Source organism: Microtus oregoni, unplaced genomic scaffold, assembly GCF_018167655.1.
Source record: "Microtus oregoni isolate MIOR12 unplaced genomic scaffold, Mior012 000014F_ref0000157, whole genome shotgun sequence".
Lineage (NCBI taxonomy): Eukaryota > Metazoa > Chordata > Mammalia > Rodentia > Cricetidae > Microtus > Microtus oregoni.
In genome coordinates, this window is record NW_024543073.1 from 49,879,241 (window position 1) to 49,903,707 (window position 24,467).

General features: G+C 43.0%; 1 protein-coding gene and 1 non-coding gene across 2 annotated transcripts; one reads left to right on the forward strand and one right to left on the reverse strand.

Moving 5' to 3' along the window:
- Window positions 1–2,077: 2,077 nt before the first annotated feature.
- On the reverse strand, window positions 2,078–2,181 carry LOC121456021. The gene has a single exon (XR_005975574.1). It is a non-coding gene; the product is annotated as a U6 spliceosomal RNA (small nuclear RNA).
- A 4,632-nt stretch (window positions 2,182–6,813) lies between these two features.
- LOC121455968 (transmembrane protein 184C-like) lies at window positions 6,814–23,049 on the forward strand. Its single transcript, XM_041663764.1, has 10 exons — window positions 6,814–7,327; window positions 10,840–10,970; window positions 11,061–11,097; window positions 12,829–13,034; window positions 13,768–13,842; window positions 15,341–15,434; window positions 17,767–17,879; window positions 21,075–21,174; window positions 21,599–21,770; window positions 22,246–23,049. Exons 1-10 carry the CDS (start codon window positions 7,199–7,201, stop codon window positions 22,617–22,619), a joined length of 1,431 nt encoding a protein of 476 aa, XP_041519698.1. The 5' UTR covers window positions 6,814–7,198; the 3' UTR covers window positions 22,620–23,049.
- The last annotated feature ends 1,418 nt before the right edge of the window (window positions 23,050–24,467 follow it).

Consider the following 24,467-nt stretch of genomic DNA (forward strand, 5'->3'; position numbering starts at 1 on the left):
CTACAGATTATGAAAATTACAGCTATACAGTCAACCTGTGCACACAGTAGCTTTTTCTGTCGTGGCAAAATACTGTCAGTAAGAAAGAACAGTAGAAGATCTGTGTCATGATTTTCAGTTCAGCGATCCCGTAAGAATTCAGTCTGTGCTGCAGACAATACTGCAACAATGTTTGGAAGTGTGTGTGTGCATGTCTGTGTGTGTGCATGTGCGTATGTGTGTGTGCATGGCTGTATGTATACATGTCTCTGTGTGTGCATGTGTGTATGTGTGTGTGCATGTCTGTGCATGTGCATATGTGCATGTCTGTGTATGTGTGTGTCTGTGCGTGTGTGTTTCTGTGTGTGTGTGCGTGTCTGTGTATGTGTGTGAGTGTGTCTCTGTGTGTGTCTGTGCATGTTGTGTGTGTGTGCAAGTCTCTCTGTGTGTGTGTGTGTGTGTGTGTGTGTGTGTGTGTGTGTTGTGAGGTATACACCAGAGATAACTATTCAGACTTGGGTTCAAATCACTAGAAGTCTCTATTAGGTGGCTGGTGACTACACTGGGCATCTGGAACACAAGTGCAGTCGTGAGCCTTTCTCAAGGCGAGCTTTGAAACATGATGACCACATCTGGGGTGTACACACCTCAGTTAACAAGAACAGTTAGCCAGAAGCAGAACTGCAGAAGCCCAAAGCCAGGATAGTACACTTAGAGACTTTCCCAGAACTATGGACTTTGATGGATTGGGTCCTTGTTCTTGTTCTGGCAGGTGCTGCTGCCGGTGTGCTGGGTTTCAAGGCCTGAATGGTTCTTCCATCATTGAGCCAGTTGTGCTAAGGTTTGAGGCTGTTACATTTGTCTATGTGTGTCTATCTGTCTGTGTGTATGTGTGTGTGTGTAAAAATCTTTATGTATTTACATGTGTATATTAAAATATATTATAAATATCTATGATATACTAGAAATATAGCATATACATTTTTATATGCAACATTAACATAAATATAACTTATAGTGTATTAATTTTATATAATATGCATGTTGCATTATAGATTCCATAAATATATCGTATATTATATATAATAAAATAAATTTATAATGTTAAAAATGTGTAATAAAATGCTAGATATTAAATTTATATTATATATGCATTTTTGTGTAAATATATTCTATGTAATTTTTTGAGACGTGGCAGATAGCCAAGAGTGACTTTGAACTTCCAGTCCTCCTGCCTCTGTTTTCCAAGTGCTAGGATTATGGTCATTGTCTGCCGTGTCTGATTTTTTTCATTGCTGGGGAACAAAATCTATAACATGAGCGGGTCCTTTTAACTTTTGGCTTTTTGAGAAGATTCTCTGTGTATCTTTGTCCTGGAACTCCCTCTTTAAACCAGGCTACCCTTGAATTCATAGAGATCCGTCTGTCTCTGCCTCCCAAGCTACTCTCTTTCTTTTTGTTTTTAACTCTGAGAACTTTAACCTTTAGCCTGTATATATTTTAACACATTGTAAACCATTTAGAGGTTTTTTTCCTCTTTGAATCTCTCTTTACTGTATATCTCTCTTTTTCTGACAACATGGGTCTTTAATTTGCTAAGGAATATGGAGAAGTTTTTTGTCACAACTCTATGGCGTTTTAAGGTCCTTGCGAGGAAGCAAGCTGCAACAGTGTGTAAACAACACTGAAAAGCTCCTATGACATTTCAAGGTCCTTGCTAGGAAGCAGGCTGCAACATTGTGTCCATAGCTCCATAGTCAGGACCGCCTGCTTGAAAGAGTCAGAGTTTTCCCTGGCAGGATGGCCCAGAAAGCCTGCATTTTAAAACAGCTCAACCTTTTTTTTCCTTTTTCTTTTCCTTTTTTTTCTTTCTTTCTTTTTTATTTCTTTTTTTCTTCCTTCCTTTCTTTCTTTCTTTCTTTTTGCTAAGGCTGAAAACCGAAATGTTTTGCTCTAGTCTTTTCCAAGCTATCAGGCTTTCTGTGGATGTAGTTATCCACGTTGGGTGCCATTCTATAACACGAGGGGCCGGCTAGTTTGTTGAGGTTTCTGTCCTGCCCGGTACCCCACAACTGTTTAGCCCCAAAGAAAATCACACATAGGTCGCCGTAAACACTTCAAATTTGCATATCATTCTTGTGCAGAGCCATGCTAATCTCTGTATTGGTACAGTTTTAGTATGTGTGCTGAAGAAGTAAGCACCAAAGAGACGTTATTACAGGCAAATATGGCATAATAAAGAGATTGTTTTATCATATTCATATGGCAGTGGAGTAGAGAGTATCATGAAGGTAAGGCTGGTTAACAAGTGTCCTAGTCATTGTTCTGTGGGTGTGAAGAGACATCATGACCAAGGCAACTCTTATTAAAAAAAAGCATTTAATTGCAGACTTGCTTACATTTTCAGCGGTTTAGCCCATTAACATCATGGTGGGAAGCATGGTGACAGGCAGCCAGACTAAAGAAGTAGCTAAGAGTTCTACACCAAAGCCCATCCCCAGTGACACACTTCCTCCTGAAAGACCCCAGCTTAGCTACTGTAATGCCATTTTGCAAAGCCTTCACACAAACAAATGTAAGTTCAAGGTAAAGTCAGTACTCCTAGGCGGTCAAACAGGATATCTATGGTCAGACACCAGGCCTAGGAGGGGAACGAACAGTTCTGGGAAAAACTACATGTACCCTAGATAGGGCCAAGTCTGTTATTATTATCAGACCTTCATGTCTCCGGGGAACTTGTCCCCTAAATGAACCCATTGCCTCATTCAAACTGACCAATGAGATCCCTGTAACCATGCATTGCTTCTGTATGCCTGCTTTTGCTACCCTTTTCCTATAAAAAGATCTTTTCCCAGCCTGCAGGCGGGCAAGTCTTCCGAAAGGACTTTGCCGCCCACAGGTACCTGTGCCCACCCAATAAACCTCTTGCTAATTGCAGCCAGTGGTGTCGACTGTTCCTTGGGTTAGGGGTCTCCTCCTGAGGGAAGGACCACTCTGAGGGTCTTTCACTCCACCAAGGCCATACCTCCTAAGCCTTTCAAACAGTGTCACTCTTGATGATCAAGTGTTCAAATCTTGGAGCCTATAGAGGCCATTTTCTTTCAAGCTACCATCCACAGGATGCATCTGACAGTCTACAAGAGGCCCATGGTCATAAAGATGGAACCAGGATTAAGGAATAGGAAGGCACCGTATGCACGTCAACAACCAGAATCTCATCGTGGAGAGAAGGAAGAATAAAGGAGGCTTCTTTGTTGAACCAGAGTTCACAGCAAGAATCTGGAGACTTGGATGTAAGAAGATGAGGACAGCTCACTCAGGATACTGACATTTCTCTAAAAGTACACTTTAGGATTTCTAAATGGTCTGAAATTGTGGCATGGTCCAACTTTCCGGGGACAAAAGCAACTCAGGCCTGAGGGAGGGGGTAATCCCTTCTCCCTATTGCCCACCCACTCCATAAGGAAAGGGTAATACCCAGTCCATACAGTCCACCCACTCTGTAAGGGGGAGGTAATCCCCTTTCCATACTGCCCACCCAATCCGTAAGGAAGGGGTAATCCCTTGTCCATACTGTATTATATACAACATAAGAAATATTTATTATCATCAATATCAATATTATTATGGAAATGTAAAATTCTACCAACAGGCTTTCATAACAAGAAACTGTGAAGTATTATCAACTATTGTCTATCTTTTTGTATGTCAGTGATATTTGTGTGTGATCTGTGTTCCTGTATCCGAGTGTGGGTGCATGCATACACAGGTCTGTGTGTGACCTGTACTCCTGTACCTGAGTGTGAGTCAGGCATGTGTAGGTCTGTGTGTGACCTGTACTCCTGTATCCAAGTGTGGGTGCATGCATGTGCACGTCATAGCTCATGCCCTTCTAGGCCTTGCCAGCCTAAAAGCATCCTTGGATTAACTTTTATCCTGAAGTTGGGTCATTTTTGTATCAGGCCTGCTGCGTTTGACAATGGTAGCCACTTTCCCTCTAGATACTCTGGGCCATGAAATATTGCTAGGTAGCTTATTCTGGGTCTCTATCCTTCCATCTTCATTGATTAGAAGGCCGATAGCATTACCTTGCTTCTCCGGTAGCAGCTACACTCACAGGAAGTGGTCACTAAGAAAGGATGAAGGCAGTAACATCTCTTTTACCAATGTTTTTCTCTGGCCCCATCTGAAGAGATAAAGTCGGAATTTGATGCCTATGTTAGCAACACATGAAAAATCCATTCCCATATCCCTCTCTTATATGTCTAAGTTCTTTCCTCTTTGTCTGGGGTGATGGTAGTTAAGAGCACTGGCTGCTCTTCCAAAGGACTTGGGTTTGCTCCCAGTAACCACATGGCAGCCCACAACCATACATAACTCCAATTCTAGAGAATCTGATGCCCTCTTCTGTTCTCTCTCTCTCTCTCTCTCTCTCTCTCTCTCTCTCATATGTGTGTGTGTGTGTGTGTGTGTGTGTGTGTGTGTGTGTGTGTGTAATATATAAAATTTAATACATTAGGAACGAGATAGGCAAAGCAAAGATGCAGCTACTCAGGAGAGAATGAGAAGACTGCATGGGAAACCTGAGAAGAATAAAAGGAGGGGCCAGGGTCTCCGTCTCTATCCACCTAGTGACATGGTGGGGACTTTATTTTCAGCCCCTGGTTTTACAGGCCCTTGTTCTCTCTCTGAATTCATTGGAGAGCCCTGTAAAGTCAGCAGATCTTGCTTTAAAGACAGGGACTATCAACTGTGGGACATGGTTGCACACACTCTTAATACTAGCACTGGAGAAGCAGAAACAGATGATGTCTATGAATTTTAGGAGAGTCTGTCTACACACAGAGACTGTCGAGAAAGAAAGGGAGGAAGAAAGGAAGGACAGGAGGATGGGACGGAAAGGAGAGAAGAAGAAAGGAAGCAAGGATGGGAGGGAGGGAAGGAGGGAAGAAAAAAGGAAGGAAGGGAGCAAGGAAGGAAGGATGGAAGGGAGAGAGGAAGGATGGGAGGGAGGGAGGAAGGGAGGGAGCGAGGGAGGGAAGAAGGGAGGGAGGGAGGAAGGGAGGAAGGGAGGAAGGGAGGAAGGAAAGAGTAAGAACATCTTTGAAATAAAGCAGAGCCTTTATGAGAGAACATATTTAAGTGAAAAACTCAGTATTTCTGATTTCTCTACTGTTGGGTAGAAGTTTCACCAAAAATGAACTCCAGCTTAAAAACACATGCAAAGTCCCACCTGCATCTGACACCTCTGGCTCTTCATTGCCCTGTTCTTAACAATAGTTCTTAATCGTTCAAGAATTTTAGTTTTTTTCTGAGGAACTCACAGTCTAAGAAAAACAGACAAACACTTAATGGCTGTAACAAAACATGAATGATGGTGCTGATGTGTTGAGATAGATTTCAGAAATTCTGTAAAAAAAACATGGTTTTCTGTGAGAAAGAACAGGAAAGATGACCATAGGCAGCAAAGAATGTGTGTGACTGAACATACAGAAACAACCTGTGTTAGATAGCCTATCCAAAAAAGAGTGTCATTGGCCAATAAGTAAACAGTAAGGACATTTGGTTGTAGAGCAAGAGTTTTCTCTTATTTTCTGAACTTCAACAATGCGTGAGGTATTTTCATTAATGATCAGGAATTTCCCCCTAACCAACTATTTTAGTTTAAACCAAACAAAAGTTGTAGTGCCCCTTAAAGGAGAAGCTGTAAAATGGAGATCTCGAAAGAAATGGGGAAAGATTGTGGAAGTCAATCTCCAGGCTCTGGGTCACAGAGTGACAGGAATATACATGATTCCATCTGTTTCTCCAGGACACTTGGGCCCACATCATTTTGCCAACATGACCAACAGGCAGAATTTCCCTGGTTTCGGGTAATGACAAGCCAAATATTTAAACATCAAGCAGAATTCAAGGTCAGAGAAAATGTTTGGGCAAATCTGTCACTTGAAACTTCTCACCTGGAAGTGGAAACTGCCTGTCTCTCGGTACTTTAACTCATATGTGGGTAAAGAACGTAGTATAGTGTTTTATTTCAGAAAATGACATTATAGGCCATATTCATGCGCCTAATTGGACACACATGTTTGCTTGTTCCCTTGATTTAGAAAGACTTTACGATCCCATTTGCCATTGTTTTGTTTGCAAACCTATACAGCTAAAAGCTGAGTGCATAGAATACGGTGTCAGAATGCCAATGAGTAGGACTTTTTAACACAAGTTCCAAATGTGAACATATATATTGGCAGTTACTTCCAAATGAGCTTTTTTTTTAATGACTCTCCTACTCTGTTCAGAAATTATGCAAACAAATTCCTCCTTAGGGCTCAAACTCTAGCAACTGACTAAAATCTAAGCGAAAGTTTCCTATTCTGTCTTTTTCCAGCTGGCTCCCGATTCCACCCCTAAAGACAATTGGGAAGCCGTCTGAGAAAAAGGCTGTCTCAAGTTCCCCTCCACAGTGCTCACTAAAGCTTTCCGTTAGGTGGAATAAAGTCTAAAGAATGAAGAAGGTGTTTCTGAAAGGGTCTCAGTTCCTACAACCCCCTCAGGCTCCACTAAGACCCAGTAAGTCAGCGAAACCACTAGTCCTCTGCTACCCTCTCCTGCATCCCTCGCCCCGCCCTCTGGTAACCTAGGTTACAGTCACGCCCTTCCTCTGTAGCTAACCAGTCATAAAGGCTGATGTTACCGGACAGGGTTTGCCTAGCTTGAAGCCCCCCCCCCCCCCGCAGGTCATTGGCTTTGAGCATCTGAACGGAAACGGAAGTGGACTCATTTCTTTCGAAGATGAGTTACACTACTGTGAAAGTTCCGGAAGTCGCGCGCCTGGTCTTCCGGGGGGCGGAGACTCGCCTGCCAGAGCAGGGTGGGGGGAGGGAGTCGCTGGCTTCCAGCTGCAGGTGGGACCCCCACAGGTCACCCCGGCTGTCCTCTGGGCCATGGTGCAGCCGAGACTTTAGGCAACCCCCAGGTGAGCGGCGACTGCGCCGCGGCCGACCGGGTGCATGCCGGTTAGCCGGCGAGGATGCAGCCCGCACCTGCAAACAACCCGAGCTGCTGCCGCTGCGGCAGCCGCAACCACATCGCGACCCGAGGACGCGGTGCCAGCGGCTGCTGAATTTTCCCCTGTAGAGAGCCAGAGGAGAAAAAAAACGAAGAAAAGAAGCCAAAATCTCGGCTTGGTTCATTTTTTGAGCTGTTCAAAACTAATTTGTTTATGGAAATGCCCTGCGCCTGTAATCGGAACAACTGGAGGCGATGGATCCGGCCCCTGCTCGTACTTATTTACGTAATTTCTATCCTCGTCTTGGTTCCCTTCGGTGTTTGGGAACTTCAAAAACTAAAGGTAGGAGGGTCCAGCACCTCTACCCTTTCCTACACTTGTTGGCAGAATCCCTTTGTCTGCCCTCTTATGCTTGGGGTCTGAAAAACATTTCGTCTTTGAACATACGGATCCGTCTGATTTCATTTTGCCGCTACAACTGGAGGTGGGACCGGGTGGAGAAAATAGTTAATGTTGCTGCTTAGAATGCTTTGCTGATACCCATCAATTCCCAGAGAATTCTTCTTGAAATCTGATCTGCTGTGCAGATATTGGTCTTAACCAGATAAAATAAACTACCTTGAAAGCTACGTTCTGGATTTTAGAAGCTCTTCCTGAAACGAAAGGATTCCCTTTAGTTTGACTTGCTAATTGTTTTTACGTTTGAAGTTACGTCTTTTGTTTCTTTCTCTAATGGGATAAAGTCTCATGTAGACCATGCTCTTTGGAATTTGCCTTGTAGCCTAGAATAATCCTCCAAGCACATTCTCAGCGCTTCTGATTATTGAACGCTGGGGATGGAACCCAGGGCTCTGCATTTGGGGCAAGCAGGCATTCTCCCATCTGAGCGACATTCCCAGACTTGAAGTTACTCCTCAGTAAGGGAGAAGTTTTACTAAAGTTCATTGTGTATTCATTTCTTTTTCCTCCCTTCTTCCTTCCTTCCTTCCTTCCTCCCTCCCTCCATCCCTTTCTTTCTTTTCTTAAATGTATTTGTTGGTGTATTTGTGGGATGGCCCGGTTGTGGAGGTCAAAGGACAGACAAGTTGGGGGAGTTGGTTCTCTCCTTCCCTCTTGAGTGCTGACTGAGGATGGAACTTAAGGGATCAGTGTAGCTTTGGAGGCCAGCGCCTTAGTGCAGCCATCTCTCTGACCCACCCTTCATTATGTGTTGATGTCATGCTGTGACATTAGTAAAGCATTGCAAGCTGGGTACCTAACATAGCCATAATATATGTATAAAGGGAACTTAGAATTATCGATTAATTAATTGATAACCAGAAAGTACTTTTATTGAGAAACACTTATTTTGGAAGAGTTATGACGTACCATGTAGATGACGCCCCCCTTTGATTGTGGAAAATATTTTAGTTAAACAATGTGTCTAGCCATATTTGTAGGGTACTTTTGTTCACTAAACGTTTATAGTCCATATAGCTAGTTCGGCTATTAAAATATGACATTAAATATTTCTCATTTGAATTTTTTGTCATTTAGGTTATTTAAAATTTGTTGTCCAAATTTGGGTATAGCAATCTTAATATAAATATAACTTCCTCATTTAGTAGTCCTTGGAATATAGTATAGGAAGGTGAGTGAAATGTGTACCATTTCTGCTTAAGACTTCTCTTAGTTGTGAGCTGCAGTTTCAAAGCCTCTAAACTTTCAGACCAATCTGATCTGCATTGTAAACTGCCAACACCCCAAGTCAATCCCTCAAGTTCTGATAGGGAGGTCTAATGGAGGGTGTGCAGGTGAGCCTGTCATACTGCACTGGATATGCAAGTCTAGACCTCAGAACCGCTTCAGCTGCAGATACTTGTCTGCTCTTTCTGCCCTAAGTAAATGCCATAAACTGGACTGTGAAGATGGCTCAGCAGGTAACACAATAGCCAGGAAAGCCTGACCCCGAGTTCCCCTCTATAGCCAACATGAACGATGTCTATGACAAGAGGAAGGTGGACACATAGTTGTCTAGAAACTTGCCAGCCGTCTGGCCTGGCGTATGCAGCACAGCAGCAGAAACAAGAGAGACCCTGGCTCAGAAGGTGGAAGGAGAGCTGATTTCCCAGAGCATTCCTCTGACGTGCACACATGCATTCACCCCTTCACCCACACCTGCACTCATACCTGCATACCTGTACCCACACCTGCACTCACACATGCACCCATGTACCCACACCTGCACTCACACCTGCACACCTGTACCCACACCTGCACTCACATATGCACACCTGTACCCACACCTGCACTCATGCCTGCACACCTGTACCCACACCTGCACTCACACATGCACACCTGCACTCACACATGCACACCTGCACTCATACCTGCACACCTGTACCCACACCTGCACTCACACATGCACACCTGTACCCACACCTGCACTCACACATGCACACCTGCACTCCCGTCTGCACACCTGTACCCACACCTGCACTCACACACGTGAAAGCACATGTTTATTACTGATTGCCTTCAACAGGAATTTATCTTTTCACAGTCCTGAAAACTATTTTGGAGTCAGATATCATGGGGGCCAGAGGGGTTGCTCTCTGGGGAGGGTGCTCTCAGGTCACAGGTGGCCATGCTTTTGCTGAATCCTCAGGTTGTTGCCCGATCTCATGCAGTCACCAGCCCTGTGAGACTATGACCTCATTTTACCTAAGTCACTTCCCATCAGCCTTTGCACAAATATGGCCGTTGGCATTCGAGGTTAGGTTTCAGCCTCTGAAAGGGGAGCACACCTAGGTACTCCCCCAGGTGTACTCCTAGGTATGGTCAGACTTCAGTCAATGCCCGCAGTTAGAGAATGCTTTAGATCAAGGACGCAGAGAAGGAACAACGGCAAAGGACCTGGCACCAGTATTTCACAGGAAATTACAAAGAACAAAGGGAATGCCCGGGAAGGAGGGTTTCGGGGAACATTTTGGCTGGTGTCCACTGTCGCCACCCTGTCTCACCTTTCACAAGTAGAAAGGTCATTGGGAGCTCAGTGATTTCACTGCAGTTGAAGGACTAAAGGCAGAACAGAACTGTTGAAGTGGGAATGTGTGGTGGAAGCTTAGAATCCGGAGAATCTTTGAGTTTTGAAGATTTGACTCTGAAGGGCCCTGAGAAATGATAGCACCATGGGCAGAGAAGACTGAGATTACAAAGGCTTTGTTTTGTCTTTAAGGTTAGAGGTATTAGCTAGAGCATATCCTCAAGATCGCTCTCATTCAATCTGTAACTATGATTTTATTTAACCCTCTGAGAAATGCTGAGTACAGGAGATTCCCTCTGTGGACGAGGACACTGAGGCAGAGAGAAGTGCCCACAGGGCTGCCGTGCTGTGCCACGTGACTGCAGCGGTGGCTGTGGTAGCTTGTTTTTCCTGTCATGTGGTTTATGACTGCTCGACATGGAACTTTCCTCCTAGCAGCACTCTGTGAGGACACTTGGTCTGCATCAGTCCTTGGCACACACGGTGCTGGTCCTCACTCAGACATGATTCCGTGGGCAAAGATAGTATGGGAATGTTTTGTTTTGTTCGAGGAGGGCTCTTTTGGTGTCTCACACCCCTCTAACTCCAGGTCCAAGGACTCTAGCGCCCTCTTCTGGCTTCAGCAGATGCCCACACATGCACATACCCACACACAGACACAAACATACGTAGAATTTTTTAAAAAGTAAATCTTTTTAAAAATTGTTACTAATTATTTTGGAAATGCCAAGCAGGATTAGAAATCAAATGAAAACATAAGAAATAAAAATATTGATCTTTATAGTTTTAATATCAGAATATAAACTAATGCGTTCTTTTGTTTTTCAAGGTTGGAATCCACACTGAAGCATGGTTTATCGCTGGTGTCTTTCTGCTGTTGACAATCCCTGTGTCCCTCTGGGGGATTGTGCAGCACTTAGTGCATTACACGCAACCAGAACTTCAGAAACCTATTATAAGGTCAAGTCTTAATATATATGCTACTACTAGCATTGACTGACATAATTCATAAACATGATATTAAATGTTATTATGTTTTACTTTCGATAGGATTCTTTGGATGGTCCCAATATACAGTTTGGATAGCGTAAGTATATTTTATTGTATTGCATTAAGAATTCTTGGGCTGGAGAGATGGCTCATATCTCTCTCTCTCTTTTTATTTTTGAGATAGGGTCTCACTGTATTTCTGGCTGTCCTGGAACTCACTCTGGAGACCAGGTTGACCCTGAACTTACAGAGGGCTCCCAGTTTTTTGACAGAGGTTTCTGTCTCCCCCAGTCCTACAGCTGTTCAGTCCCAAAGAAACACATAGAACTCTACATTAATTATGAACTGGTTGGCCTATTATCTCGGGCTTCTTATTAACTCATCCTTATATCTCACATTAGCTCGTTATTCTTGTCTGTGTTAGCCACATGGCTCAGTACCTTATATCAGTGAGGCAGTTTCATCTTGCTTCCTCTGCAGCTGAGTGAGGACCTCAGACTGAATCTTTCCTCTTCCCAGAATTCTCCTGTTCTCGTCACCCCACCTATACTTCTGCTTTATTAAAATACGATTGACAGGGTGCAGACCATTGTCCCACAGCACCTGTCTGTCTCTCTAGTGCTTGGATTAAAGGCATATAGCACTGCAACTGGCTAACTTACTTTTTTTTTTTTTTTTTTTTTGGTTTTTTGAGACAGGGTTTCTCTGTGGCTTTGGAGCCTGTCCTGGAACTAGCTCTCTAGACCAGGCTGGTCTCGAACTCACAGAGATCCGCCTACCTCTGCCTCCCGAGGGCTGGGATTAAAGGCGTGCGCCACCATCGCCCGGCCTAACTTACTTTTTTTTTTTAATGTTGGCAAAGAAGATAATGTAATGAAAAATGAAGCTGTTTCAAATATTTTTAATGTGTAGCTCTTTTCCTACGATTGTCTTAAAGACAGTTGTAGGCATATTGTAGGGATGTATTCTCTCACCACTACTCTTTAATATATGCTTGAAATTAATAATAGTGACAGCCCTGGAGGCTGAGGAGATAGTGGTGCAGATAAGAGAACCCCCATGAGTTCAAGACCAACCTGGTCTGTATAGTGAGTCCCAGAGTGCAGACCTGGGGTCAGGGGCTGTTTTACAGGTATCTGCTCCAGGGTTGGCTGAACCGTAGACGCAGATTCTCAAGGATCACTATCATGCCTTCCCGTTATTATTTTGTCACCTCGCCCCCCAAAAGAGGAGAAAAAGGAAAGGACAAAAGACTTTCCACAGTGGATGTAACTACTCTGGTGGTTAGTTATAAGAAAATGGCTTTAGCCAGGTGTGGTGTTGCACACCTTTAATCCCATCCCTCAGGTGGAACTCTGTGAGTTGGAGGCCAGCCGGGTCTACCTAGTGAGTTCCAGAATATCCTGGTTACATAGACTGTCTGAAAAAAAAAAAAAAAACAAGAAAGAAACACACACACACACACACACACATTTCTTCAGGAGCATTTTCTGTGATCATTTTTCCCTTAATTTCAGATAATTTGAGAATGCAGTTAATTAACTTTTCTTTTTATATTCCTTATTTGCCCCAGCACTTACCTGTTTTGTTAGCTGTGTTGAAACTGCTTGTTGCACATCAAGGCATGTGTTACAGGGCTGGGGATGCAGCTCAGTGATGGAATGCAGCCTTGCATTCCCTAGCCTCCTCCCCAAGTGAATCCATTCCGGATTATGGTAGTTTGCAGCAAGCATGGGAAACGATCTCCAGGCTCTAGAGTTAGCTTCTGTGAGTGGGGTGAATTCACGTTATATCGGCGACAGGTCTTTAATGTCTTGTTTTCTCGTAGTGGTTGGCTTTGAAGTATCCTAAAATCGCCATCTACGTGGACACCTGGAGGGAGTGCTACGAAGCTTACGTCATTTATAACTTCATGATATTCCTTAACAACTACCTAACAATCCGATTCCCCAACTTGGTGCTCCACCTAGAAGCTAAAGATCAGCAACAGCATTTCCCCCCTCTGTGCTGCTGTCCACCCTGGGCTATGGGAGAGTAAGTATGTTTGTCTTTAGTGAGCCTCCACGTGGGCCTTAAGTATCAGTCAGCTGTTTTTATTGCTTGTGGTTTTGTTTTCTGTTTATGTTGTGAGTAATCACTCCAGTAGAAAAGTTCATCAGTGAATTGTAGGAGAGAACATTAGAAAACATTTAGTCAGCATCCTTTTTACAGCTGGGTATAGGAGCCTCCGTGACTTTGTCTGTGATCACACACTAATTGTCTCACTGCTGGGACAAAATGACTGACAAGAGCAACTAAGGAACAGAGTTTGTGGGGCCAGTCCATTGTGGTGGGAAGGCATGCGGCCGGAGCTCAGCTCACCACCTCCTCTGTGCAGTCTGGGCCACAGCCTGGAGAATATGCTGCTAATCTCGATGGCTCCCTTGTCCCAGGAAATCTTTCTGTGAACACATTCTTACATATGCACAGGTACATATGCACAGTTGATCTGTGCCTCAGTTTCTCTCCTGGAGCGTGTGTGTTAGAACTTTCATTGTCACTTCTAGCAAAAATTTCTGAGATAATCGGGTTTATTTGCACTGTTGATGAGATCATTGGGTCCTGTTGATTTGAGGTATGTCATGGCAAGAGTGGGAAATGGAAAGACCAAGGTCCCAGAACTTTCTACTCCTTCTGTTCCACGCCTTGTAAGTGACTTCAGTTTGGAGGCTTTGAGATGCTCCCATGCAACTGAATAGTTGAGTTTTGGTGTTCTCTTCTCTTGCAGAATGCTTCTTTTTCGGTGCAAACTAGGAGTGTTGCAGTACACTGTGGTCAGACCGATCACCACTGTGACGGCGTTGTAAGTGTCACCTTTGTGGAGCTGGATTTTTTATCTTCATGATACATGACAGGGAATATAGCTCAGTTAATAAGAGTGTTTGCTTTGCATGCACAAAGCCTTGGGTTTAATTCCACAGAAACCAAGTGTAGTGATTCATGGCAAATAATCCTAGCACTTCAAGGTAGAGTCAGGAGAATTGAGAATTCAAGGTCAGACTGGGCCCTGTCTTAAAAAATAATTTATGTTCTTAAATGGAAAAAAACAACTAGAAAATCAATGTTGATTAATAATGCAAATCCATGTGTAAAAGCTGGATTCTATTACAGTGAACAATACAAGAATTATCACAAGATTTACATTCTTTTGAGAGCAGGCTGTAAAACACAAAAAATAAAATCTCCTTTGGGTTAACCACACAGATTTATTTTCTACCTTGTTAAGAATTATTAGGAGCCAGGTAGTGGTGGCGCAGACCTTTAATCCCAGCACTTGGGAGACAGAGTCAGGAGGAGCCCTGTAAGTTTAAGCCAGTCTGGTCTACAGAGTGAGTTTGAGGACAGCCAGGGCCACACAGAGAAACCCTGTCTCAAAAAAAAAAAAAAGTTTATTGGGAGCACTGTCTTTTACTGGTGCCACCTTTCGTCCCAGCACTGAGGAGGCAGAGGAAGCAGATCTCTGGGAGTTTGAGGCCAGCCTGGTTTACATAGACGGAGTCTCAAACACAGACAAAAACCATTTGATGTCAAAATATGAAACATACTGAAACTACCTCGGAGACGTTCCCTTAAAAAAATCCAAAGTGTCAATTTATATGATTCCTCTGTTAGACCTCAAAGTCCTGCAGCACACAAAGTAAAGCCAGCCACACTGAAACAAACCAGATCAGCTCTTTATTCTGCCCTCGAGCTGGAGTGCTTTATGGCTTATGCTTTGTTTGTTTGCTGCTTAGAAACCGGACGAGCGCATAACCCAGTACTTGTGCTAAAAATTACTTGGGGGTGGGGGTGGGGGGAGGGGGTCCTGGGTCTGCAGATACGCATCTGCCAGTTAGTTACAGGGAAAAGGTGAGCTGGGATCAATGTTTATCCGTCACACTTTCCAAAATCAGGCCTTGTCTTCTGGAGTTAGTGATGATTCTCTAGTTTAATGATGCTGAGTTTGTCATTCCTTTAACGTAGAAGGAATAATCATATCATACACATCTAGAAGAATGTCCTCTGTCCGTGACCAGAGTCAAGAGATGATCCATAGCGCTGCTGAAGTAAATGGTCTCAGAATCTAAGTAGTTCTGCCATCATACCTTCCGTGTGTGTTCAGGGTTAAGAGCACCCCACACTCCTGCAGAAGACTCGGGTTCAGTAAAATCTAGGGCCAGCGTGGCCAGCACCCTTTTCTGGCCTCCAAAGGCACTGCACACACATTGTGCACAGGTCTGCATGCACTAGAACATTCATATACATAAAATAAGTCTCTGGGTTTGCTTGATAAGTCATAACGTTGATTTTTGCCATTTAAGGGTATGTGAGATTGTTGGTGTCTACGATGAAGGGAACTTTAGTTTCTCCAACGCTTGGACTTACTTGGTTATATTAAATAACCTGTCACAAGTGGTAAGTAAATCATCATTCCCCATAGCTGTACTAAGTTAGTTTCTGTACTGGGTGTTATCAGGCACTTTTCTTGAAAAAAATATTACCTTTTCATTTGTACATGGAACTTGAAACAGCTTTAATGTATATAAAAGTACAGTAATGTGTTCATGAATGATTTGGTGATGTTTCCCTGTCTGTGGACACCTGTTTGCCCTTGTTACCACATAGCTGTGGGTAAAAGCATTGTGTGCTTCTAAATGAACAGAACATAACACAGTCAGCCTGTTCAGTTGGAGGGAACGTCTAATGGTGCAAAAGGAAGGATTCACCAGGTAGTGGTGATACAGTCCTTAAATCCCAGCATAAAGGCAAATCTCTGAGTTTGAGACTAGCTGGGTCTACAGAGTGAGTTCCAGGACAGCTAGGGCTACACAAAGAAACCCTGTCCCCCCCCCCCAAAAAAAAAAAAAGAAAGAAGAAAAAGAACTCAATTATCTGATCTGTATTTAGAATTAAAGGAAAATAGACTGAAGTTTATTTGTTTTTTCTTTGTTTTGATTTTTCTCTGTGTAACAGTTCTTCTAGCTGTCTTGGAACTTGCTTTGTAGACCAGGCTGGCCTCAAACTCAGAGAGATCTGCCTGCCTCCACCTCCCAAGTGCTGGAATTAAAGGCATGCACCACCACTGCCCGCCAAGACTGAAGTTTAAAAAAAAATGGGTGCTGGAGTGTCTTTGGGTGGTGCTTCCCACAGTGTAGTAACTGAAATACAGTGGCCCACACACAGTGTTGGAAGTTTATAATGGTCCTGGGCATGGCAGCGCATGCCTTCAGTCCCAGAAGGTGGGAGGCAGGGGCAGGTGAATCCCAGTGTGAGGCCAGCGTGGTCTACAAAGTGAGTTCCAGGACAGCCAGTGCTACACAGAGAAACCCTGTCTCAAAACAAACAAAACAATTTTTAATGGAAATAAATGTGGCGTGTCTCCAGAGATTTCCCTCGTGTTTGCCTTCATGACCCATAGTCCTTTTTCTGGAAATGTAGTCTAAAGAAATGGTCAGAAGTGCTTTTGCCTTCCGGATGAAATACCCATGATAAGAAAGGACTGGAAACGCTCTTCATTGTGGGCATAGTTTGTTCTTCCCTTTGGCATTTAGATAGATATTAAAAGTAAAATTTAAGAAAACCGCACAAAAATTAGCTACTTTGAGTTGAAAACAATATTGGGGAACAAAATTTTATTTTACTTCATGACAGATGTTAGAAAATTGGGTTGTGACTGGTGGAATATGGAGTGTTTGCCTAGCATACATAGCCCTGGGTATGATCCCAGCCTAACAGGGTAACAGTTCATATGTACAGAGAAATGGCTCGGTGCTAAGAGTCAGTCTGTTTTGGTTTCTGTTGTTGCTGTTGCTTTTGAGTTTTTGAGACAGGGTTTCTCCATAGTTTTGGAGCCTGTCATGAAATTTGGTCTGTAGACCAGGCTGGCCTCGAGCTCACCGAGGTTCGCCTGCCTCTGCCTCCTGAATGCTGGTATTAAAGGTGTGTGCCACCACCGCTAGGCCTTCAATTTCTTTTATTTTTTTTTTTTTTAGCAGTACTAGAGCTAGAACCCAGGGCCCGTGAGTGTAGGACACGCACCTTGCTGGGCCCTGACTCCACTTCAAGGATCTGAAGAAGGATCCTTACTGCTTTCCTGTCCTGGAGTAGTTTAAATGAGCATAAAGTGTCTTATCATTTTAATGGGGAAAGTACGCTTTCAGAGATGCTTCTTGCTGTTGAAGTCCTGGTTGGTTTTTAGAACTGACTCTAACGTCATGAACATGTATTCTAAAAAGTCAGGCCAGCTGGACTAACAGACTGCTCTCAAGGAAATTTGTATGATGTAAATTTCATGGTCACAACTTTATTGAAACTGTACTTATTTAATGTGTTGATTTATAAACCGTGTGTGTGTTGTCTAATTGTTATACAAGAGGCTAGCTAATAATTATAATAATAATAATAATAATTGAGTTTTTATAAAAGTGATGGTAATTTGTGTTTAAAAGCTTAACAGGTATGTTTCCCTTTTGACTGAAGGAAATCTTTTCTTCTATTTATGTCATTTGTTTATTGCTTGAGTTACAGTATGTGAATACTTAGAAACATGTTCAGGAAAAATGGTACATATGTCGTGAGAACTTTCACATGTATACCTCTGCAGTAATGTATTAAAAGCACTAAAACATTGACTAATCAGCCTCAAGTTCCACCTAAAATGTTCCTGTAGAGCAGGCTCTGGTTTCAGCTTTAATCATCAGTCCCTGTCTTCCTACTGCAGAATGATGAATGTTGCTTTTGTTTCTAGTTTGCCGTGTACTGCCTCTGGCTGTTTTACAATGTGCTGAAAGAAGAGCTCAGCCCTATACAACCTTTTGGCAAATTTCTTTGTGTCAAACTGGTAGTCTTTCTCTCATTCTGGTAAGTATTGCATGCTCTTAAATATTCTTTCTTTATAAATGCCAATAAAACTGTTGTTTAAGGGAGTTTTTTTTTTTTTACAGTAATGTAAAGACAATGCCAGACTCAGTGGTGCCTACCTGTGGTCCCAGCCCTTGGGAAACTGAGGCAGGACCACCAGTTCAAGGCCAGTCTGAACTAGGCAGATGTCCTTGGGCTGGAGAGAGGCTCAGCAGTTAAGAGTTTGCTGCATATCCAGAGGACCGTAGTTTGTCCCCAGCAGCCATGTATGGCGACTCACAACCTCATGTCACTCTAGTTCAAGGGACCCGAAGCCCTCTTCTGACCTCTGTGACACATGCACATACTTGCAGTCTCAGTCTCTCTCTCTCTCTCTCTCTCTCTCTCTCTCTCTCTCTCTCTCTCTCATACACACACACACATAAAATTTTTTTTAAAGATTTATTTATTTATTCTGTATACAACATTCTGCCTCCATGTATGCCTGCAGGCCAGAAGAGGGCGATAGATCTCATTACAGATAGCTGTGAGCCACCATGTGATTGCTGGGAATTAAACTCAGGACCTCTGGAAACTCTTAACCACTGAGCTGTCTCTCCAGCCCCTGAAATTTTTTTTTTTTTTTTTTTGTTTTTCGAGACAGGGTTTCTCTGTGGTTTTGGAGCCTGTCCTGGAACTAGCTCTTGTAGACCAGGCTGGTCTCGAACTCACAGAGATCCACCTGCCTCTGCCTCCCAAGTGCTGGGATTAAAGGCGTGCGCCACCACCGCCCGGCCCCTGAAATTTTTTTTAAACCCATGTTTAGCTTTTGTAAGATTTACAAAAACAGGGGGCTGGAGAGATTGCTCAGGGGTTAAGAGCACTGATTGCTCTTCCAGAGGTCCTGAGTTCAATTCCCAGCAACCACATGGTGGCTCACAACCATCTATAATGAGATCTGGTGCCCTCTTCTGGCATACAAACATACATTGCAGGAATGTTGTATACATAATAAATAAATAAATCTTTAAAAAAAAAAAGATTTACAAAAACAGGCCTGGAAAGATGGCTCAGCAGATAAGAGCCCTTGCTATTCTTTCGGAGGATCTGGGTTTAGTTCCCAACACCAACAAAGTTAGTGGACACAACCCTCTGCAATTTCAGATCCAGGTGATTCTAATGCCCTCTTCTGGTATCTGCAGATACTCTACTTGTATATACGCATGCAGGCAAAACTCACACAAAAATATATATTAAAAAATAGTTTTTAAAAATATGTTTAAAACATAATCTTAGTGTGGTGGTATATACCTGTAGTCCCAACACTCAGGGTAAACCAAGAGAATCTCATTGAGTTTGATGACAGCCTGCTCTCTATAGCAAGTTGTAGATTAGCCTATGCCACCGTGTGTGATCTTGTATCTAAACAATCAAAGAAGTAGTCAGACGGCCACTATGACATTTAAAAGATGAAGATAATTTGAGATAGCCTAACTATCTTGATACCATCATTAAAATTATAGTTCTGCTGGGTGTGGTAGTGTACCCTTTAATCCCAGCACTCCCCGGGGAGGCAGAAGCAGGTGGTTCTCTATGAGTTCAAGGCTAGCAGGGTCTACATAGCAAGTGTGAGGCCAGTCAGAAGTACATAGTGTGACCCTGTCTCAAAATGAATAAAATAAACTGTTTAAAATTATGATTGTTTAGGAGAAGACATTTAATGGTGTAGGGGAAATGTCCTTTAAAATACAAGGTAGGGATGGAGATACATTTGAGTGTCCGCATAGTGTATACAAGGTCCTACTATCTGTCCTCGGTGTCACAAAGCAAGCAAACAAACAAACCTAGACATGGTGTTAGATTAGTAACAGGCTAGGTAATAAGAGTTACATAGACAGACCTATCCAGTTTAGCAGTTCAGTAAGGGGAAAAGAGAAAAATTCATGGAATTGCACTGCCAGAGCAATGATTAGCATCTGAGGGCACACATCATGTTCAGTCTTCTACAGACGTAATTTATGCTAGAAAAACTTCTGGAACTCAACAGTATTCTAATTCAGATAACCCATAAGCTGGCAGGATAGCTCAGCAGGGAAAGGCCCTTGCTGTGCACACCAAAGAATTGAGATTGATCCCCAGCACCCTTGTAAAAGCAGAAGTAGAGAACACAGCTGCCCTCAGAGACCCTGCCACACTCACTAATCATAAAGAGAGGGCGAATAAGACAAGAGTAGTAGAGCCGTGGCATGGGTCAGCAGGAAGAGAGGCTTGCCTTTGCCAAGCCTGATGAGGGGAGTTCCACCCAAGAGCCCACGGTAGAGGGAAAGAAATGGCGCCAGTGGGTTGTCCTCTGATCTCACATACACGGCAGAAAATAGTCATTTTTTAATCCTAGTAATTATCCAGGTGAGATGGCACGTGCCTTTAGTCTTAGCACTTGGGAGGCAGAGGTGGCCAGATCTTGTGTTCAATGCCAGGTTGGTCAACATAGCAAGTTCTAGAACAACCAAGATTGCATAGAAAGACCCTGTATCTAAATAAATAAATAATAAAATAAAGTCTTAGTATGCACATGTAAACACACTGTTAGAACTCAGAATCTAATTATTTGTACATGGTTTCAGAACAAAAAAAATATGTAAATCAAATGTTTTTCTGAGAATACATAATGAAATTCATCTTATGAAACTAGTACATTTGAAATGCAAGGTGTGTATATTTAATGTAAACACAGTTTGTTTGGGAGTATGTCCTGAAGGCAGGATAGTTTGGAGTCCTAGGATACACTGAGGCCTTAACTGTTTGTGGTTGCGTATTTTAATCTTTTAATTTTTAATCTTTCTGTGTATATGCTATGTATGTGTTTATTGTGAGTGGGAACATGCCCATGTCATGTGTGCATGTGGAGATGAGGAGCTTTGGGTGTCCGTGTCTTGCATTGAGGTGAGGGTCTCTTAATTGTTCACTGTACACACACAAGGCTTGCTGGCCTGCAGCTTCCCCGGACTGTGTCCTACCTCTCAGCTCCCCTCAGGACGCTGGTTTACGTGTGTGTGTGCTACATGCCAGCCTTACCTGGGTTCTGTGCTTAGGACCTTCCTCACACTTGTACAACAAGCACTTCACCTACCGAGCCACCTCCCTAGCCCCTAATTGCATAAAACAGCTGGTCATTTTATGATTTAGATTTGACATTTACCTCTTCTTGACATCCAGGCAAGCAGTGCTGATAGCTTTGTTGGTTAAGGTTGGCGTTATTTCAGAAAAGCGTACTTGGGAATGGCAAAGTGCTGAAGCTGTGGCCACAGGCCTGCAGGTAAGTAGGGCTGTCTCTGAACTCAGGGGGTGTTACTGTTTAAGCTATTTAATGCAGTGATGCCCAGAACCTGCCAATGTGCAAACAGTGGCCAAGACTGCTAGCTTACTCTGTAGTGAGGAGCGAGAACCCGAGAGAAACCGCCCATAGGGACTGATGGGTACTGATTGTATTCCTGGTCCACTTATGTCTGCATGGTTCCTTTCAGTGCTTGGGTAATGCATTGAGAAATTCTTGAGTGAGGGAAAGCAAAAAAGATGCAAACTTTGCTTGTCATGTTATGAAGTGGGGAAAAATGTTGAAAAGGAATATAATCTGGACTATATTTCAAAGTTATTGACATTCTAAGTAACTTTGAAAAGTTAGCAATTTGAAAAATTATATCGAAGCCCAAAGATGTCTGATATTTGTGTGGCTGTTGTAGGATTTCATCATCTGCATCGAGATGTTCTTTGCGGCGATTGCCCATCATTACTCGTTCTCCTATAAACCCTACGTGCAAGAGGCAGAGGAAGGCTCGTGCTTCGACTCCTTCCTCGCCATGTGGGATGTGTCAGATATCAGAGATGATATTTCTGAGCAAGTAAGACGTGTCGGTAGGTAACAGCTGTTTAACTTCTGTTATTGTTATTGTGTATATTGGGAAGGTAGGTTTATGTGTGTGCACATGGGGTCAGAGTTGAACCTCAGGTGTGGTCCCTCGGGATGTTCAGCTTGGGTTTTGGAACAGAGTCTTTCGCTGTCCTGGGGCTCAGCTAGGTAGGCTAACCAGAGAGCCCCAGGGATCCTATCTCTGAGGCCTTGGTAGCACGGGGTCTACAAACATGCCCAGCTTTGTACCCGTGCTGAGGATCGAACTCAGGTCCTCATGCTTGTGTGGCATCCTGACCCAAATCCGTAAGATAAGGTCATTTACTCTAGTAATTTAAGAAATGAGAAAATATGGAAAGCAGTGCCATGATACAGGCTCTTCAGATTTGGGGAAGACAAAGGGGGGAAGGGAGTGGTTAGAGAATTAAGTTTACAGCAGTAAAAATAACTTTTGGCTATTAAATTTATATTGTCTTATAGGGAGAACAATGCGAGGTTATCCCCCCAAAAAATGTTTTCCCGAAGACCCAGAGCATACTGAACACACAAGTCTGCTTTCCTCATCACCACGCGATGCAGGTTCTCCAGGTTCAAAGTCATCCTCACCCCAGGGCCAGTATCAGGGCTTTGGACACACGATTACTACCCAGAATGCAGCTGCTGCATCCAAGCTGTGTAAAGTCATGATTGACATCCCAGACGAGCAGGGCCCTCCTGACGATGCAGGCCAATATCCAGACTTTGAAGACACAGTGTCTTCACAGGACATGCTCTCTGCAGACCAGCTGTCTGAAGATGCCATGAATGACATCCCAGACGAGCAGAAGAAACTCCTGGACACAGCAGACTCCTAGAGACGTGCCACAGCTCAGAATGTTCAAAATTTCAGATAGGCAAAGCCAGATATAACTACTATATAATACTAATACATACATGTTAGCATATATATTTGTATATGTTTTATATATCACAAATAACATTTAAATTTCCTAGGCTTTGGCTTTCTTAAACTCTTAGGGTTTCATATATTCAAACAGTAGGTAACAACTTCAGCTGAGTGCTCTTGCATTTCTCAAGAAGATGGACATTTGAAGATAAAAAAAAATAAGAAAAATCAGAGCTTCTTACCACTGCATGAATGTAATGCTCTGGACTCAAAATGTAAATATAAAATTCAGATTAATTTAATTTATCATAATCATGTGCCATTTAAGTTTACATAATTATACTTCAATTACATGTCTTTCAATAAATCTAGTACTGTTTTCTGAAACTCTTACATGTCTTATTTTTTTATTCTTTTTTACTCCTTTTTTTTTTTGTTTCTTTTTTTCTTATTGAGACTTGGTTTCTTTATGTGTTCCTGGCTGTATTGGAACTCCCTCTATAGACAAGGCTGACCTTGAACTCAGAACAGCCTGCCTGTGCCTTCTGAGCACTGGAACTAGAAACATGCACCACCACTTGGCTGTGACTTATTCTTTAAAACATAAATTCATAATGCTTTAGCAAAAATTTCTTGATTAGAAGTCCAAAATTTTTGAGCCAGACTGAATGGTGTACCCAGCACTCAGGAGGCAGAGGTGGCAGGACTTAATAAGTTCCAGTCCAGCCTGGTCTAGTCCAAAAATGAAAACAAATCACTGGTCAAAGAAAGAGAAAATGGAAGGACACACTGTGAATCCAAATAAATCTTATCACAATGCCCACACTACCCATAGGAATATATAGATTCAGTATAGCTGGCAGCAGAATCTTAGTGACATTAGTCAGGTGAACAATCCTAAAACTCATGTAGAAATATATATATGCCAAACCACTTCTGAGGAAAGTTGGAAACATGGTCCATCCTGATTTGAAATACAAGCTGGGTGCCATGATTCATGTCCCTGTCATCCCAGCATATGAGGCTAAGGCAGGAAGGTCACTTGAGCCCCATGTTTAAGATTAGCTTGAGCAACATAGTAAGAAACACACACATACAACATACCATATGCCTAAGAAAGAGTTGTTAAGAGAACTCAGTGGTCAAGAGCGGTGCCTGGAGAGTTGGCTCAGGGGTTAAGAACACTCTTTGCTCCCCCACAGGACCCAGGATTTATTTCCAGTACCAACATGGTAGCTCACAACCATCTGTAACTGTAGTTCTGAATATTTAGTGTCTTGTTCTAACCAACTCAGGCACCAGGCCTGCCCACTGGTGCACAGATATACATATAGGCAAAATGCCCAAACACAAATGAAAGTGTTTTAAGGAAAATAGTGTGAAACTAAGAAAAACCAGGCAATTAGAACAAAATGGAAAGTTCAGGATAGTTGCTGACAAGAGCACCAGATAGGCATACTAAGAAAAAAACAGCTTCCATCCAGGGGATTGTCCCAGGAAGTCTGGATTCCACACACCAAAGGATGAAACTGGACCCTCGTTTACACCAGACACCAAATCAACTCACTGTGTAAGACACAGATATAACTGAGACTTTCAGAATATTACACCATCAGAAGGTACCGCGCAAGCTTCCAAAGTCCTACACAGCTATGACAACCTCAACAACAACTCCATGTATTGATAACCCTAGGGGTGCAACAGTGGCATGTGTACTCTATTTGGACCTAAGAACTGCTCAACAAGAGGGAAAACATGCCTGGTACTGGAAACCTAGTTAACTACTCAGTGCTAATAATTATTGGAGGAGAATCTA

Bases quoted from the DNA above. Each gene is read 5' to 3' on its own strand.
- LOC121455968 (XM_041663764.1), top strand. From the start codon at position 7,199: ATGGAAATGCCCTGCGCCTGTAATCGGAACAACTGGAGGCGATGGATC. The intron at 17,880-21,074 runs GTAAGTATTGCA...CTTGACATCCAG, and splicing joins GTAGTCTTTCTCTCATTCTG to GCAAGCAGTGCTGATAGCTT. The intron at 21,175-21,598 runs GTAAGTAGGGCT...TGGCTGTTGTAG, and splicing joins CTGTGGCCACAGGCCTGCAG to GATTTCATCATCTGCATCGA.